The 16,856-nt window shown below is 37.5% G+C and overlaps 1 protein-coding gene across 1 annotated transcript; it reads right to left on the bottom strand.

Moving 5' to 3' along the window:
- Nucleotides 1-4,819: 4,819 nt before the first annotated feature.
- On the bottom strand, nt 4,820-12,810 carry LOC310922387 (protein FAM240C-like). The gene is made up of 3 exons (XM_083882912.1): nt 12,704-12,810; nt 7,469-7,617; nt 4,820-5,028 (listed from the first exon to the last, which is right to left on the bottom strand). Exons 2-3 carry the CDS (start codon nt 7,612-7,614, stop codon nt 4,896-4,898), a joined length of 279 nt encoding a protein of 92 aa, XP_083739038.1. The 5' UTR covers nt 7,615-7,617; nt 12,704-12,810; the 3' UTR covers nt 4,820-4,895.
- Between the last annotated feature and the right edge of the window lie 4,046 nt (nt 12,811-16,856).

A 16,856-nucleotide genomic window follows, 5' to 3' on the forward strand; every position in this document is an offset into this window, starting at 1 on the left:
GAAAGAGTTGGAAATAATAAGAAGAGTTTTGAATTGTCTGTCCTAACTATTGAATTTTTGTATTCAGTTTTGTCTTAAATCTATAACATTATGGATAGATCCTGTTCTCAGTAAGAAATAAATAATATAGTAATGTTTAGTTCACAAATGGAAGTGTTCTCAGCAAGTATAAGACTTTCTAGAGCTACTCTCTGGTTCATTCTTACTTATCTACAGATGCCTTCTTCAATCCAGAAGTATTTTTATGTGATTTACTATTCCTTATTCACACTGTGGTGCAGTTAAGTGCTGGTTATTAGGAAATATAGACAAAAACATCCCTCAGGACACGGGCAATTTGTAATTAGTAAGAACATTTGGTCTACAAAGTTGGTAATTATCCTCATATTCCTATCATTTGACTGTAGAAATGAAGCATACATGCTGTTTTATGGTTTCAGAAGCCAGATCTATTCTGAGTTTTGTGAAGGGAGGCTCTGTTCCATCACATGTAGCTCCAGTGAATCGACCAAACTGTGCTTAGTTGTGCATGCTAGCATATCTACATAGCTAATAAATTATCATTCCTGACTCAGCTGAAGTCCACCTTTAGATCTAGATGAAACATATTATGGTGCTTTTGTTTTGGTTGGGTTATACTCATCTACATTAGCAGGTGACTGAGCAGCTCAGTAGATCAAAGTGGCAGCTCCTGACATGTCTGCATTAGACTATGCATGGTACAGGGGCTACATCAGACTCAATTTAATTTGGTTAGTTGGACCAAATATCGCTATTATGAAGGTGTCTCAAAACTGTCTGAAGATCTAGTGCTTGTCTCAGATCCTTAGAGGCTAGGGTCCTTTTATGCGCACTTGTAACACATCTTTTGGTCTGATTTTGGGTCCTCAGAAAGATATCTAGTTTGCATGTGTTGAATTGGCTCCAAACCAGTATGTGGTACATGCAGTCGGTCGAGGGTTTAGCTTAAAAAATGTCTCTCCTGCTCTGAATTAAGTGCAAATTCAAGTGGAGCAGCTGACAGGTGTTGAGTTGCTGCATCCTGCCTATAACAAATTGTGTGAGTGTTTTACAATGGTGTCCAAATGAAGTCAGACTGCAGATTAACGTGGTTTATAGTAACCTTTAGACTGCCTTGATTTAAGTAAGCCAGGCTACAACAACTGGCTGCAGCTCAGAGTGAGTTTAAGAAAGCAAACTGCTGTTTCTCAGGCATTAGTCACTGGTTCCTGGATCAGACAGTGCTTAAAGAGCAACAATGTGAATGGGTATAGATTGTGCTCGCCATGTCTGTCATGCACATAAATCTGGGCATGCTAAGTGGGTGCTCTACAGCTGACATCAGTATGCCAGCTTAAGTGCATGATCCACACCTATTGCATCATATACCATAAAGTTAAAGTCCCTTGACCGAAATACTAGCCACTGACCTATCCTGTACAAAATTAGTTGTTTACTGGCTTAGGCAAATGCCAGGGCTGGTTTATGTGGTGATGTAAAGACATAGTAGTGCAGGGTCAGAGTGGTACTCATTATGCAGATTATTATTCAATTAATCTCACTATATTCAATAGTCATTAGTCAATAGTCATTCAATAGTTCATTTTCTATTAGGCAAATTATTAAACCTTATGGAAAAATATCTGGGCAATTAGTTTCTCTTCTCAGATAACTAACCCAGCTTCCTTAATATAGTAACTGTAATCTAATTATTTTTTTATTTTTTTTTCCCATTGAAATGATTGAGGAACTAGGGATACAGGAGTTAAAAAATGCTGTATGCAGTTGAATTGACCTACTCTCCTAAGAGATTATGATCACTGAGTAACATATTTTATATAAGGCGCCCATGCATATGAAGAAGACAGTTTTTAAAAATACAACAATTTAACTTGAACTGACTTTTGTTTTTTTTTTATTATTGAGAGCCAGATTTAACATTTTCATTTATGTATGAAATATCTAAGTTCAGGCTTGAATGTCACCAATTCAGTGAATAAAGCAAAATGATGAAACATTATTTGCCACCTTTCTGTCTATCCTCAGCTTTGCAATTTGCAAGCAACATATCTGACTACATCCAACTACTAGACTTTATTATTTCCAGTACCTGATACCTGTCTCAGTCTGGGTGTATGTGCAAGTAGCAGTGAAAACTGAATGAACACCTGCATTTGAGGACAGAAACACCTGATGGTCAATACCATGGAGGTGTCAGGTTACCTCTATCATGTAAAATGTGTGCCAGAATAGGTAACCATGACTAAGGAATGCATATGCACTTGAGCAAGGCAGAAAGAGATGTTTTTTGTTAGGTGTGGGAGCATTTTGGTTTTTCACACTTGTGATATGCACACTCTTTGCTGCATCAGAAATCCATTCACAACTGAAATAGGTTCCATGCACTTGTGAAGGTAAACAATGCCCACAACACTCCTTTGGTGTGTAGCTAACATGATGCCAATTGCTTGTAAGTGGAAGTGATTTCACACATCCCCAGATGCCCTCAGAGCTCCTTACAGATAAAGCACTCCTCAGAGAGCTAAAGTAGTTTTTGGGGGAGTGCTGAGATTTGCTTTGTGTGAATTACATCTACTTGTGTAGTCCTTTTCCTATCTTAACTAACTTCATAAACAACCAGAAGGAGTGCCATAAAAGTCTTCTTAATAAATAAAGACATTGACCTGAAGTGTAAAAGAACAATAAATGCTTATTGAGGTAGCTTTTCTTGGATCTTCTCTTGTCACACTGACATTGAGTATGGATAAACTGCGCTGACTTGGTTGGCATTACATAATTCAGTGGTTAAACTAACAAATCTACTAGATCTGGTTTTCGGAAGTGGAGAATCTGGCATTTCTCCATTTTGATAGCCCATGTCTGTGTCCTTTAGCAATGGTTACACTAAGGTAAATTAGTCTAGTTTTTGGTAAATTGCAGCTGGTTCAAATTGTGTTTGATCTACCTCGCCAAAGAAAAAGTTTAGCTTAGGTGTCATATTTTAGGAATGATATTACTCAATTTAATAGTCCCACTAAAAAGAAAACCACAAACCTCTGGTAGCAGAAGAAAGGTGGAGATTACATCTTGAGATAAGAACAGTTTACCTGAAGCAGCAATGAAGTAGGAAAACAATACTAATAACAGAAGTACTCAAAGAGAGGGTGATGTACATGCAAAAATAACTGACTGACATGCCAGTCCCTGAGGCAATGAACAATGACCTATGAGTTCTCCACCCAGACTGTTCTCCCACCCCAAGGCATTCCCACCTTCTTCCCAAAAGCACCCTGGAGTTCCTACCCCCAGAGATGGCATGAGGTGGTATAGAATAACACCCAGGCATGGCCATGGAGCTGTAGGTTCCAATCCCTCACAGCTACTGTGGAAAGTCAACTCTGTCCTGACCCAAATGGGAATACTGGGTTACAGAAAGAACTTTTCAGAGAACAGTGAGAAATAAGTGGATGAGGAAGAGAAACACCAGTCTTGCAGGGCAAAAGCAGCTACAACTTTATTATTTTGCCAGCATTGCTTTTCTAATGGAAAATAGCCATTGAAAGAAACAATTGCATGCTTTTTGGGTCAGTTTTTATGAAGAGAAACTGATACTATGATCTCTTCAGTTTTCAATAATGGAACAACATTTTATAATTTTTTATTTGTTTTAATCCTCTGTAGAACAACAGACAGCTTGTTTTTTTTCTGTGGCAGGATTTTGTAAAAGTGAGAACATTTTGTAAAACTTTGTGTTTTAATTAAACATTGTTTTAAAAGGATAAAAAAAGCATTTCTGTGAAGTCAAAATGGTTTAATTTTCTTCTGTTTTGAAATGTATGAAATGTATTCCTATCTAATTCTTTAGTATAAATATAGATTCAAAGTAAATTTCTGTTTACCACAACACTGTTAGACAAAAACAGCTGTTCAGACTTACAAGTTGTCTCTTGTGTATCAGAGATTATTTGAAGGGAAAACAAATAAATGTTTTAATCCAAAAGACTAGTATTTAGATACACAGATATATACGTAAATAGGGTACACTGTTATTACCCTTTGTTTAGTTATTCCTACCTTTGTTTCACCTAACCCAGAATAAGATGCAGAAATTTGGATTAGTGCATGTCAGGTATGGGCAAGTGATACTTTGCAAAGCATTTCTGTGCTGTTATGAGTCGCTGCCTTCTGTTTCAAACTCTCACACTGACTTGCTCTTACTACTCTAACATTTGTCAGACTTGCTCACAATAATGGTTACTGGCTCAGTAGTCTTTCTCTTACATATCCCAAGAAAGTCAAAGTAATTTTTTTCTGTTCATTTAATTATTAAGATCAGTAAATATTCTTATATGTTGATCAGAAAAGCTGGTTGTTTTTTTTTTCCCTCATTCCATTAAAGAATATTTTTCTCCTCCTGCCCAGCTGATCAGGCTAATCCTTAACTCCCTCAACTGTGGCTCTTGAAGGCAGAAAGAACATCTTATGTCTGCATTAAGCCTGTGAGCTCAGAGTAAGCCAGACTCTGTGAGCTGTGTAAATGGAAATGTGCAATTTTGCATGCAGCTGTCTGAATGTATTATTCCTATTTCGTTGCAGTATGTTGTTGTCACTTGGAAATGCAGTTACATAAGAGAACCCTGATACATCACAGTAATAATATATCATGGAAAATTAGAGTTGTCTGCTTCTCATGTATTTCTTTGCACCTTTTTTCCCCCCTTGTAGCATTATTCTTGCACTGAATTTCAATAGGACTTTAATAGTAGCTCTAGTAAGTGGTTTGGAAAATGGGCAGAATCTGACCTTTTGGTTGCTCAGCCGTGTAACTGCTGGTTTATAGGCACATGCAGAAGGTCAGAATACAGCCCAATGCTTGCTGTGTTTCCACAGAAACTTTAAGCAACAGTTTTATCTGGTGAGGGAAGAGCCTCGATAGACAGTGGTGTCGTTTGTTCTTCTCGAGTTTTCATGTGCGCCTGGACCTGCCTTACTCGACCTTCCAGCCGCAGAGTCCATTCCTGGCGAAGCCTGCAAAGGGAGTACAAGTGCTTAGCAGTTATTGAGCCAAATCCTTCAAATGTATCCAGGGCTTTTCAGCAGGGTAGAAGCTTTCCTCTCTTTCATCACCAGAGCACTTGTCCTGTATTTATTTACCAATTACACATCCCTCTAGCTTGCTGGATTGGGAATGCAGGGGAGAGAAGGATAGTGCTGATAATATCAGTGGTTGACATTGCTGGATTCCAAATGAGTCAAACAACTGCTGAAATACTGTCACTGTGAAGAACTCTGGTTTTCCCTCTGGGGTATTCTAAAAGCCACACAGGAGTACTGCCTATGCAGTAAGGTCATTCAATGTGTAAATTAAAAATTGCAGTGCCCCAACCCCTCAAGTTCTGCTGTAAAATGCTATGGAGAAGAGCAGACTGAACTTAAAATACGTCCTTTTGGGTAAAAAAAGAAAGCAAAAACAACTCTGCAGACCTTGTGTGTGTTTAATGAAAGGAATTGATGTCACATGCAAGAGGAGCCACATAGCTTCAAGACACTAGTATAGTAAAAACAGGAGAGAAAATCTCTAAGGACCACTGCAAGATGTTGGCTGAAGGAAATGTTATGAAACACCTGACCCAGCAATGTTATAGGATTAGATATTATATGGTAATGCCAAATGCATCATAGAATATATGGGGTTTTAAATTACATTTGGTGTGTTGAAAAGAACAGCAGCCAATGATTTAATCTGAGAATAACTCAGCAGTAGCTCTTTCACATGGGTGCTTGTGTTTAGATTCTGAGATTTGGTTTTACATTGTGTTTTGAACTACCTGATCTTCAATATTCTTTTGTGCATATAGATAAGCCTCAAAAAGAGGTGCAGTGACTTAGGAAAAATTTGCCATTGAGAATATTGGTGTTTCTCATCAGGGTCCTACATGTCACAAAGGGTGCATTTACCTTTATGTAAAACCATATCATTCTCCCAAGTGCCTCTTACATGAGGATATGTATATTTTGTACCATAAGTGTCTATTACCTCCTGAAAGTATCACTTTTTTTCAAATTATAGAACACTTTGTGAAAAATCTGGGCTTTGACTAGACAAGAGACTTTGAAGGAACTTACTTGGGTCTATTTCAGTTGTCATGGGTCAGTTAAGACATACTGAATATGGAAGTTAACCTATAGTCAAGGTTTTTTCTCTGCATTTCTTTTTTTCTCTTCAGAGTAGAGCTTATAAAAGCTTTTAACATTTTTAGCTTTGTGAAGTAAAAAATCTTATCTAAACCACAAACAGTGTTTTGTTGGCACTGTCTTCTCATGGTAGTCTTCTGTGGTCTAGGATGATTAATGTTTCCAGCAAAGCTCAGCACTTTATTGGATTTTGTCATATTTAGTTTTTCTCCAGCAATTTTGTGATTGGGATTTCACAATACTATTGACTAGCTGGAGTAGGATACTGGAAGCAGGATTGTCCACATCTGACTTTTTCAAGACACAAGGTCTACCCAGATCTTGATTTCCAAGTATGTAAATGACAGTACACCCTTCTTGGGCACCAGGATGAAAGCACCTAGATTTTTTCCTAAGAAACAGTTTTTAGCAACACCTTCTAATTTGTTGAAGTCAAATTAGTTTATGTGAATATTCCAGTTTTGAGAAAAGTTTATGCAGGAAAACCCTTGTTAATTTCAGGAGGAAAGCACAAAAGGAAACCACACAAGACATGGTATTTCTTGTCCTCTGTTTCTATCCATTAGTAGTCAAGAGATTCACTTAATATGCAGGAGACCCTGGTTCAAAGTTCTGAGTTGCCACAAGTTGAACAATTATTTGAGGCAGTCCATCACACTTGTGCAGAGTATCTGTACCACAATACAGCCATACAGCTTTCTCTAGGAAGTCCCTGTTGTTTTATATTGCTTTGTAAATGCCCCTTGCTCTCCATACAAAACAAACAAGAAATCCCCAAAACAACAAAACCCACACAACTTTTTCTATTGAGTGGGGAAATCTCATTGTGTCATTTTTACCTTTGGGCTTATATGATGTGAAGGATTGTTAAGCACGACAAAGGTGCCACAGGTTTTTTATTCTACAGATTAGGTGGGTGGTTTTCCCTTTAATGTAATATTATTTTGTTTATTTGTGTATCTGTACCAGTTCTAGGTGAAATTCCTGCTATTTTCTGGCTGTCACGAGCCATAATTCCAAAGTGCTTTATTTTTTCATGGCTATGCTCCAAGGCCTTTGGAGAATGCTCATGAGGTTTAGGGGTGAGGGGTGTCTGAGTTTCCATGCAGAAGAGCCATGGTAATATGAGACAAGCAGCTGTGAGAGGAAAAGTGCCAAAGATCCAGAACACAATCTGTGCTATGAATAAAACAGTACAATAACAGGTTACCTTATTTTAAAACACGTGATGATGTGCCTTTCTGTCTTGTGGAAAGGAAAAAATACCACTTACTTATTCAGGGCACTTTTGCTCAGCCTAGACTCTTCAGCTTCTTGTTGCTTAGTTTGCTCTTGGATGACCTTTTCCCAGAAGTTCTTCAGCTCTTCTGCATCATGACCACCCATCCCATGGCATCTAAAGTTCATGTGCTTGCTCATTTTCTGAAAAGCAATTTGGAGGCCAGAGAAGTCAAAAGCCTGACCTGAGGCAGACACTGTGTTACTTAGCCTCTTGAAATTTCATTCTCAGGAAGTGCTATTAAAATAAAGTATGTCACCTGAAAAGAATAGGTAACTGGTGCTTAGTCTGCCTTGAACCAAAATATAAGGCATTGAAACAGGCCTTGGGTGACAGTTGAATGGCATTAACTATATTTTTGCTACTGAGTAATGACTGTGCAGGCACAGTTCACTGAAATATTGTGGATGCCTCAGTATGTGTGAGATTTTAAGTAATTGTAGAAGAACTTGTGAAAAATGCTTTATATAGAATATAAATATAGAGCCATTGTCACTGGACTTCAGATTGGATGTGAAGGACTTTCCTATTTTCTATCTCCCATATTCTGAGAACAGATCATAGTTGTTTTACCTCAGGGAAATGCATTGCTCCTAAATGATTCCTTTTGCTACTCCAAATGATGTCATGCACAAAATATGTAAGAGAACTATGAATCTGAATTGAAACACATGGAATGCAAAGCCTGGGACCTTGTTATAGTCGTGTTCTGTATTTTATCAAAATTCAGTCTTAAATGCCGTTAAAAGTAGAGCTCATAAAAATAGAGGGATCAATTCCAATAAATTATAAAAATGACAGAGAATAGGTGAATTTGTCCTTGCTAAATGCACATTATTCAAACATTAAAATTCTCATAGTGTCTGATGTTCTTGCTGATATTACCATATTGTGTTGGTTATCAGATTGTAATGGTACTTAAAAAAGTTAAGTTCTGTTGCCTATTCCCTGAATCAGCCTCCTCCACTAAACCCCACCAGGAAGTAGGAGGATACAAGAAAGAAAAACACCAAAAGCCTAAACTCCAGAGTTTTCTATGACTAGATGAGCACTTAATTTGATGGTTGCTATGAAATAAATCCCTTTGCTTTCTTGTGTTTATCCGTATTCTGCTATCATTAGATATTTTTTCCAACACTCTGCTCTGTAATGGTGATGAATTAATGCCTCATAGACACTGATATGTACTTGTGAACCTTCTTCCTAGATGATTTCATACTTCAGCAGCTATTCCTGATAAATACAACGAAGACTATACTAATATAGGCAAATCTGAGGAAACTTTTGCTTTGTACAATGCTGTAAAGTGGAAGATCAGAGTAAAAGAAAAGGAAAGTCAGATGAAACAAAATTAAGGCAGATTTCTGAAAAGTTACTATCAAATACAGTATTTGAAACTCCTGCCCCCCTAAAAAGACACATAAGTAAGTTCTGGACATCTTCCTAAATTGAGTATTTTAGATTTGTCATAATTTTCATGAATCGATTTTTTTTAGAAGATCAGTAATAACAAATAATTTTGCCAAACTTGGTGCAAAGTCTGGCTGGAATGGAAAAAACTGTTTAAAAAAAGGAAAAATCTTTTTGAGATACATTATTTTTCCATTGAGAAGTCCAGTTGCTTAAAGACCAGCACAGCCCAACTGGAGTGATAATCATGAACTGGTTAGAACATGTAATATAACCTCCTGTGTGATGGAGTAGCTCAAATGGTTAGAAAATTGGTCCTCTTCACAGCAAGGTCCGCAAGAGCTGCAGGATCACCAAAACAACCAGGTATTTTTCTCTGAGGCGAACAGCATTTTTCCAGTAATTTCCCTTCATGTGGACTGGGGATGCTGGAGATGTAGCACAGCCTGATACAGCAGGAATTGTTGCACTGATGTGGGTACAGCAGTCCTACTAACACCTTTTGCTAAATGTGTTGTGTTTGGCAATGAATATGGTCAAAATGTATAAATGGGTAATCTTAATATTTTGTCTCATGCTGAGGCCCCAAAATAATACTATTATTTAAGGCTTCATCTTGCAAAAAAATATGCATGTCACGAATTCACTGGAACATGCCCTATCTGTGTCCTAATTCCATAGGCCTTGAGCAGTGTTAAAATAAGTGTTCTGGTAATAGCTTGTTACAGTGAGTGATGGAATCTGATTATTTCATCATTCCTGGATCAGCAGGTCACACAGGTCTTCGCACCATTTAGAGGCTCTTCTATCACTAGCAGCTGCCCACTTGACACTCTACAGATAATTATCCCATTGCCTCAGAAGCCAAGTGCAAGTTGCTGACAAACTGAATCAGTGTGCCCTCCAAACCCTATTATACTTTGCCTCATATAAGAATCTGCCATAACATATTAACCTTTAATTAGAGATTAAATTTTTATGATTATTAAACTTCTAGTTGATGTTCTCCAAATGGTACAAGGAGCATCTCCAGCCTTTATCTGAGATTTAAACTAATTAGATTTTGAGGGGGTGCGTGAGGGTTTTGGCTGCTCCACTCAAAAGAACATGCTGTGATCAGAGAGGGGCCCAAAAGATGGAGGTACTTCTGCAAGTTTTAGTCTGCTAGGTCTGTGGGTCTTTTTGCAAGTCAAGAACATTTATTATATAATTCCTAGAAATGTCAGTGACAGTTAATATTTCACATGGTATTGCTGTGGTCCTTGCTAGGACAGATTTTTGATGTAAAACTTTTGAAGACTGTACTCTCTGCATTGCTGGCCAGCCTCTCTAAAGGTATAATGTGTGAACATGTCCTATTTTTGAGCCTGGCATTATGATGTGTGATTTTTTTTCTTTTTTAGATGAACCAATAGCATAAAATGAATTTACACTGACAACTGGACTTAGCCACCAAAGTTGTTCTTGATTCCTTTGCTCAGACAACTCAGAGCCCAGTAACAAGTAGGACAATTAGATTTTTCCTATACATAAAACACACACTTTCTTACAGTCACTTGGCCAGTTTTGTCTGGGTGGAAAGTGAGCAAAGAAAATAGGTTCATCATTCCAGAGATATTAAAGGAAAGTCAGGGAGGCGTCTTTCTGACTCCTAATGGCAGGTTCTTTTAACATGTTTATCCACTGATACAAATGTAAAATACCCAAGAGAAAGCATTTCTATTCATTTAAAATTATTCATTCAGAAGACTTGAAATATTTTAAGTATCATTTCTGAACTTAAAATTTATACTATAAAACTTTCTGCAATATATTTTCTATGAAAGGTTACTAAAATGTGCATAATATTGGTGCAAGACAGAGTTCCTTAATAAATCTTCACCTAAGATACTTAAGGAGGAATTATGATTATATGGGTTTTGCAGTCCTACCTCCCCATATGAAGTATAGGTTACTGCTTTTTTAGAGAGCCGAGCTGATAAAACAACATTTAAATAAGGATGAAATTAGATCGTTGTTAAAGTGGTTTATGCATTTGGTAGCTCTGAACCTCAACTGTCAAAAACATGTAAATGTGTACAAAAGAGATTTTACAGTATTCTATTCATCATTTACCATGTTTGAAGTGCGAATGATGAGCAGTTTTCCCTCTACAGATCTATCCCATACAAGGGAGAGGAAATTTTGCTTCTAGCTGTAAGTTACATACATGAGTTTTGTTCACTGGCACAAAACAAATACAGAAACAGCTTGTGGTACAACCTTCTCTCATTTAATCTGTTCTGCATCTGAGTGTGCTTTGGTAAAGTGTTAAATTAGTAGGTTTCCAAATGCTCTGGTCTTAGCACCTGCCTGGCCTGCATAATTTGAATTATTGTAATCTCAGTCTACATCTGCTGAGATACAAAAAAGAGTTTTAAAAAATACCCAATGCAAATAATTTCTGTTCTGCTCACTTTATAATTTCTTCTTTGTACTATTTCTGGAGAAATTTCAAGAGCCAGAAATGGCTTTTGCTCTTTTGAACAAAATTGTTATTTTGAGTTACCTTTATGTGAAATAAACAAGCAGGAGAAGACAATACTTTCTAAAGTCCCAGGAGGCATTTTTTACCTATTTTTCCTATTTGACATCTGTCTTAAGCTAGTCATAGTCTTAAAAATTCAGTTTTATACAGGCAAACTTTTAGGCAAAATATTTCTTCTTTTACTTTTTAGTGAAAAGTATTTCAATACATTTAGTAAAACTGTTAGTTGAATATATTTGGAAAAAAATCAATGTGTTGTTTAGTCTGAATTATGCATAATTTAAAGAAGAATTGGTTTGGCTAAAAAAACCCCACCTTATGCTCTTTTCCTTATTGGAAAGTATTTTAACCAGTAATGTAAAACAACAATTGAACATTTCCAAAGTTAATTTCCAAAATTTTTGGTGGAAGACAACATCTTTAACAATAATAGATTTTTTAAATATGTATATATATAATTAAAAATATTTCTTTTCTAGAAGTTGGACATAAGTCTAATTTAAGATTTTTCAATGAATTTGACAATTCAGCCAATTTTAATATGGAACATAAGCATGCTCCTGGAAGAATTTCCACAGTCACTTCAGAGGCTTTTTGGTGACCATTGTAAACAATGGAAAGATTGTCTTTAACTTTAACTAGACTCAGTCCCTTGGGTCATATCATGACCATGAGCTGGTTTATCTTTGTCAGGACACTAATAAATATCCTATTCCTTTTGCCCTTCACCAGGGTTTGTTTGCCTAAGCATGGAATGTTTTCCAGCATTATATATCTACTACAGTACACTTCAAAGCCTGTTAATAATGTTCTGAAAAAAAATTAAAAGCTCAAAGCTCTGAAAAGTTTTAAATTACACATATACAATGCATACTTTTGATGAATATCCCCTTACATGTTCCTTTTATGGTGGTTTTCCTTTCACCTGAAATGTGTGTAATACAGAAGTTTTAGTAGTACCAAAAAAGACAGTAACAAATAATAGCTTAATAACTGAAGTTATGATTAGAGTAAAATGAAATAGTGATACTTCTTATATGAGGTATATGAAAAGATATGAAAAGATACCTCTTATGTTTTATAAATCACATAGGATCAGAATAATTTTCATAAATGTATACTGAAATATACAGAATTCTAGGTCATGGAGGTAACAAGAAATAAACATTGTACAAATTTGCTTGATTTAACAAAACATAAAATTAATGTACACCCATGTATATCTAGGCAGGTTTAATAAGCAAGAAAGGAAAATCTTATTTTGGCCAAAATACAAGAATATAAATGCTTACTTTGATTGTATAGTAGCTTCCTCTTCTGTCAAAGTATGGTTTTCTTGAGTGATTAGTGAATCATGTCAGTTTTACGCCTGGGTTCCCCTTTTCAAGAGAACTCCAACTGCCAGGAATAACTGATGAAATCTATTAATCCGTCACTCATTTTTATTTGGGAGTGATGACATCTGCTATTATGAATTAGCTTAATGGCAGGGGGGAAAAACCCCAACCCACCATGTCATTTTGTGAAGTCTGCAACACACCACGAGGAATGACCAGACAGTTACAGGGCACAAACTCTGAATGCCATGTTTGATCTGTGCTATAAATTTTGGCAGGTGCCACTGATGTCATAACTTGGCTCTAGAGAAACAGTTACTCTTTTACAAGTGTGGATCACTGTAGCATAACTTCCATATGACTTGCAAGAATTCAGCACTATCCCCTCCAAGAAAAAGGGTAGATCTGAAAATAACATGTTAAATAACACGTCTTGTCTCACGTTTGTGCTACTGAGTGACTGACAGATAAATAGATTTCTTTTTCACCCCATTTGAAGTCTTGGTCTGTAAAAGCACCTGGTAGACTACATGACAGATTCCAGCTAAGCTGTAAATACATTCAACAGGGCAGGAATCTGACCAACAGCAAGCTTAAACATAGCATATATAATTTGTTACAGAATTTAGCACTTCTGCTTCTTGGACAGATTCTTCCTTCCTCTCCTGGTACTTGTGGGTGAACAGAAAAACACAAGCAAGTAAGGTGCTACTTACTGTGACAAAGGAGGAGCAAATGGTGACAGACCTGCTCTCAGCTTTTATTGGCAATCTGACTGCATAACCTTTTGGTAGCTTGGCAAGTTCCACCTTCAAGTTAATTATGTTTCTTACTCCAGATATTTCCAGTGAAAGTTTGCTCCAGAATTTTCTGTGCCAAGTAACGTAAGTTTTCTTTTAATCTAAAATCTAAATGTATTCAAGAGACAAGTACCCCTCTCTTGCCTTCAAGCTATGTAGGACAGAAATCCCCTCCCTTCTCCATCCTTGTTTTGATATTATAACATTTAAGGAGTTTGGACTCTTCACATACTCATTCTCTTGACAGGACATATCATGACCCTTTTCGGTGGTCTCATGGAACACAAGCAATAAGAACTGTATGTCACATTCCAGCTGAGTATTCATCCCTTGTATGCTTCCTTATTTTGTTTGGATGTAACAACTGGAATCTAGAATCACTTTCATCTTTTCCAGAGAAGTACAATGCTCATTACAACTTTTTAACTGATCCATGCGCTCACCTAGTTCTCTTCCTATTTTTTGCAACATATAAGGTTCAACTTACGACAGAAATTTTAATTGTATCTCAAGTTCACAACATGCTTTTTGTGCCATTTTCTCTATTTCAGTCCTTCTGGTAATTTCTTTCTTTTGTTTTTGAAATTCAGTGCCCTTTGCTTATGACAACCTTTGTATTCTCCAGAAAATTTCTTTAATTTACTGCTTCATTTTGTGTCAAATGCTTCTGCTCAAAACAGTAGTAACATTGTGTCTAAGACAGCTCTGGATAAATTCCTTTTTTAAACTTCTCTGAGTTAGGGAGTTTTCACTAAAAGATGTTAACTCATTTTAGCAATTTCTAAGTTTAAATAGATAAACCCTGATGAGATCATAAGAAGTGTGGTGGATTGAGTGCACACTAGAATTATTTAGTCTTTTTCTGTTGTGAGATAGGATTAGGAGAACAGCAAATAAGGGTTAAACTTTAAAGATATAAAGAAAGCTTTATTACCATAACTACAAGAGGGAAAAAATAATTAATAAGAATTAGAATGAAAATTTCAAAATACTTTTCCTCCCCTACAACTTCTTTCCCTTCTCACTGAAAATATATAGAAATAAAACTTGAAACTTAGGTTTAGAGATGCACTACCTCTAAAATAGTGTTATCAGTTCTTTTAGGGGGAGGAGTCTCTTTTGTTACGCCATGGCAACTTCTCTACAAGAAAAACATTTCTCTTGTGGCTTTAATTTTCACAAATACCAGCCGCCTGGAAATCTGCATTTGTGAAGTCCTTTCCATTTCACACAGTCTTCCCACAGCTGCCTTGATGGGCCATGTAAACTCATGGGGTAATATTTTAAAGATGAGCTGTTTAGAAGCAAAGGTTTTCTTTATATCTCTCTGTGGTAATTTTTATTTCTAGGAACAGAGGTTTTCTTCTCTCCCTGGGGGCAAGTCTTCATCTTCATCGCATCTCTCTCTTTCTCTGTTTAAGCTTCTCATGAGAAACTTCAACATTTACTTATTCAACAAAAATACTCATATTTGCAGTTTGAACACTCTTCATCTCCTCATACATGTCTTCTATGAATTAAAGGAATATTCTAGTATATCACAATATATTACTATGGCCTTACAAAAGAATTTCAGTCTAAGACTAGATATCGTCTCTTTCTCATCTCATCTAGGACTCATCATCCTCCTTCACTAACCTTAATGTCTTTGTATTCTCTCTACATGTCTTCACTCTAACATTTTCTCTCACTTAAGAGAGGATTAGTGCTTTGCAAGTTTCATCTATGCAAGGAAAGAGTTAATATCTCACCTGGGGACTGCAGAGATGGTGATGATCACTGGTAGATTCAGGCTGTGATGGGGCTGTGCCAGGATCTCAGAGGCCCTTGCTGCATTCCATTTTAGCTGTGGGGCTACTCTGGATGGCTGCAGAGCCACCCTTGTCTTGGCTGCACGATCTCTTTGGCAAGATGACTTGTTAGCAGCGGGCAGAGGTGTTTACAGTAGAGGGTTCCTCAGGAGCTGTGCTCCGTGCTGGCGGGGGGCAGTGGCTGGGATCTCAGCAGTGCCCACTGCATGGCCGGGCCCCGCTTCCTCAGCCCAGCGACCTCTGGGGCCAGCCTGCCCCTGCCAGCCACCTGGGCCGTGCTGGTGGGGGAAGCGCTTAGTGGCAGGATGTTAATGGCTGCTTGGGCCTGATCTGGCCGGGATGGGGGTCTTTCTCCTCTCTTCCCCCTGCCTGGGAACCACAGGCCAGAGCTGTAGCCGCGGGAAGGCCTGGCCCAGCCTTGCCAGACCCACAGGCAGGTGGGGAATGGGGCTGGCCCTGCCAGCGCCCTCTGACCTTTTCCCAGGCTGGAAGGAAAAAGAGCTTTCCTGGGATTTTTAAAATGTGTGTTCACAGAGGCGTATTCAGCTTTATAGTGGTAAAACAAGGTGTCAGTATTTAAAACAAGTCACTGATTAGTTTTGTCACAGCTTTTCTTAGAAAAATCACTTCCATGGGTGGCTTTTCTCCTCACCAAATGTCAATCAATGCAAAATCAGCACAGAAATAAAAGAGTTGGTTCCTCTATAGGGAAGAGGAGAAGAAGATAGTAAAGAAGAGGCAATGAAGTCTACCTTATCCCCTAACATAAAGAGAAATAGGTTATTTATTATCTGCTGGGTGTGGTTAGTAGATGGTGAGAAAGGAAGAGAAAGGAAGATTGCAATGTATCATTAAGTATCCTTACAGAATCCATAATTAGTTCAGATGAACAGCTAAATTAATTTTTCCACTAATCAATCAGTAAAACCGCAGCATTGCTACTGTTAATGTAGGCTAGCCATGAAATGTAACATGAAGCTGCTAAATCACTGTTCCAGGACAGACTATTCTGACTGATGGCTGATTCTGGATCCTAGACAGATACCCAAGTTGATGATGATGATGTCAGGCTGATGATGGTATCAGACTCTTACAGTTTCTCTTCTTGGAGCTGCTCGTCTTCATATAAATAATGCAGAACTCTTGGCTTGAGAGGCAGTACCAAGAGCATACTTGTTTGATCTCGTGTATGTATCAGAGGGGTGTTTTGCACTTTCTCAGACTATCAAATATATTGCTCACATTTTGCCTACTAGGTGTCCTAAAGCATACTTTTGCATGGCAAGACAGTTATGGAATTTGTTTTGAAAAATCTGAATTTCACTATAGTCCAGACATAAAACAGATCTTGAAATCCTGCTTGTATTCTTCTGCTGAAACTGCCCAAATTCAGTATCTCTGAGAACTCACACACAGTCCCACTATGCAATGTCACTGGTACCTAGTGGTAAGAAAGTGTAAGAAACACTAGGCAGAGGATGAGGCTCCAACAAGGCA

The sequence above is a fragment of the Zosterops lateralis genome (genome assembly GCF_965231275.1).
Source record: "Zosterops lateralis genome assembly, chromosome: Z".
NCBI classification, from domain to species: Eukaryota; Metazoa; Chordata; class Aves; order Passeriformes; family Zosteropidae; genus Zosterops; species Zosterops lateralis.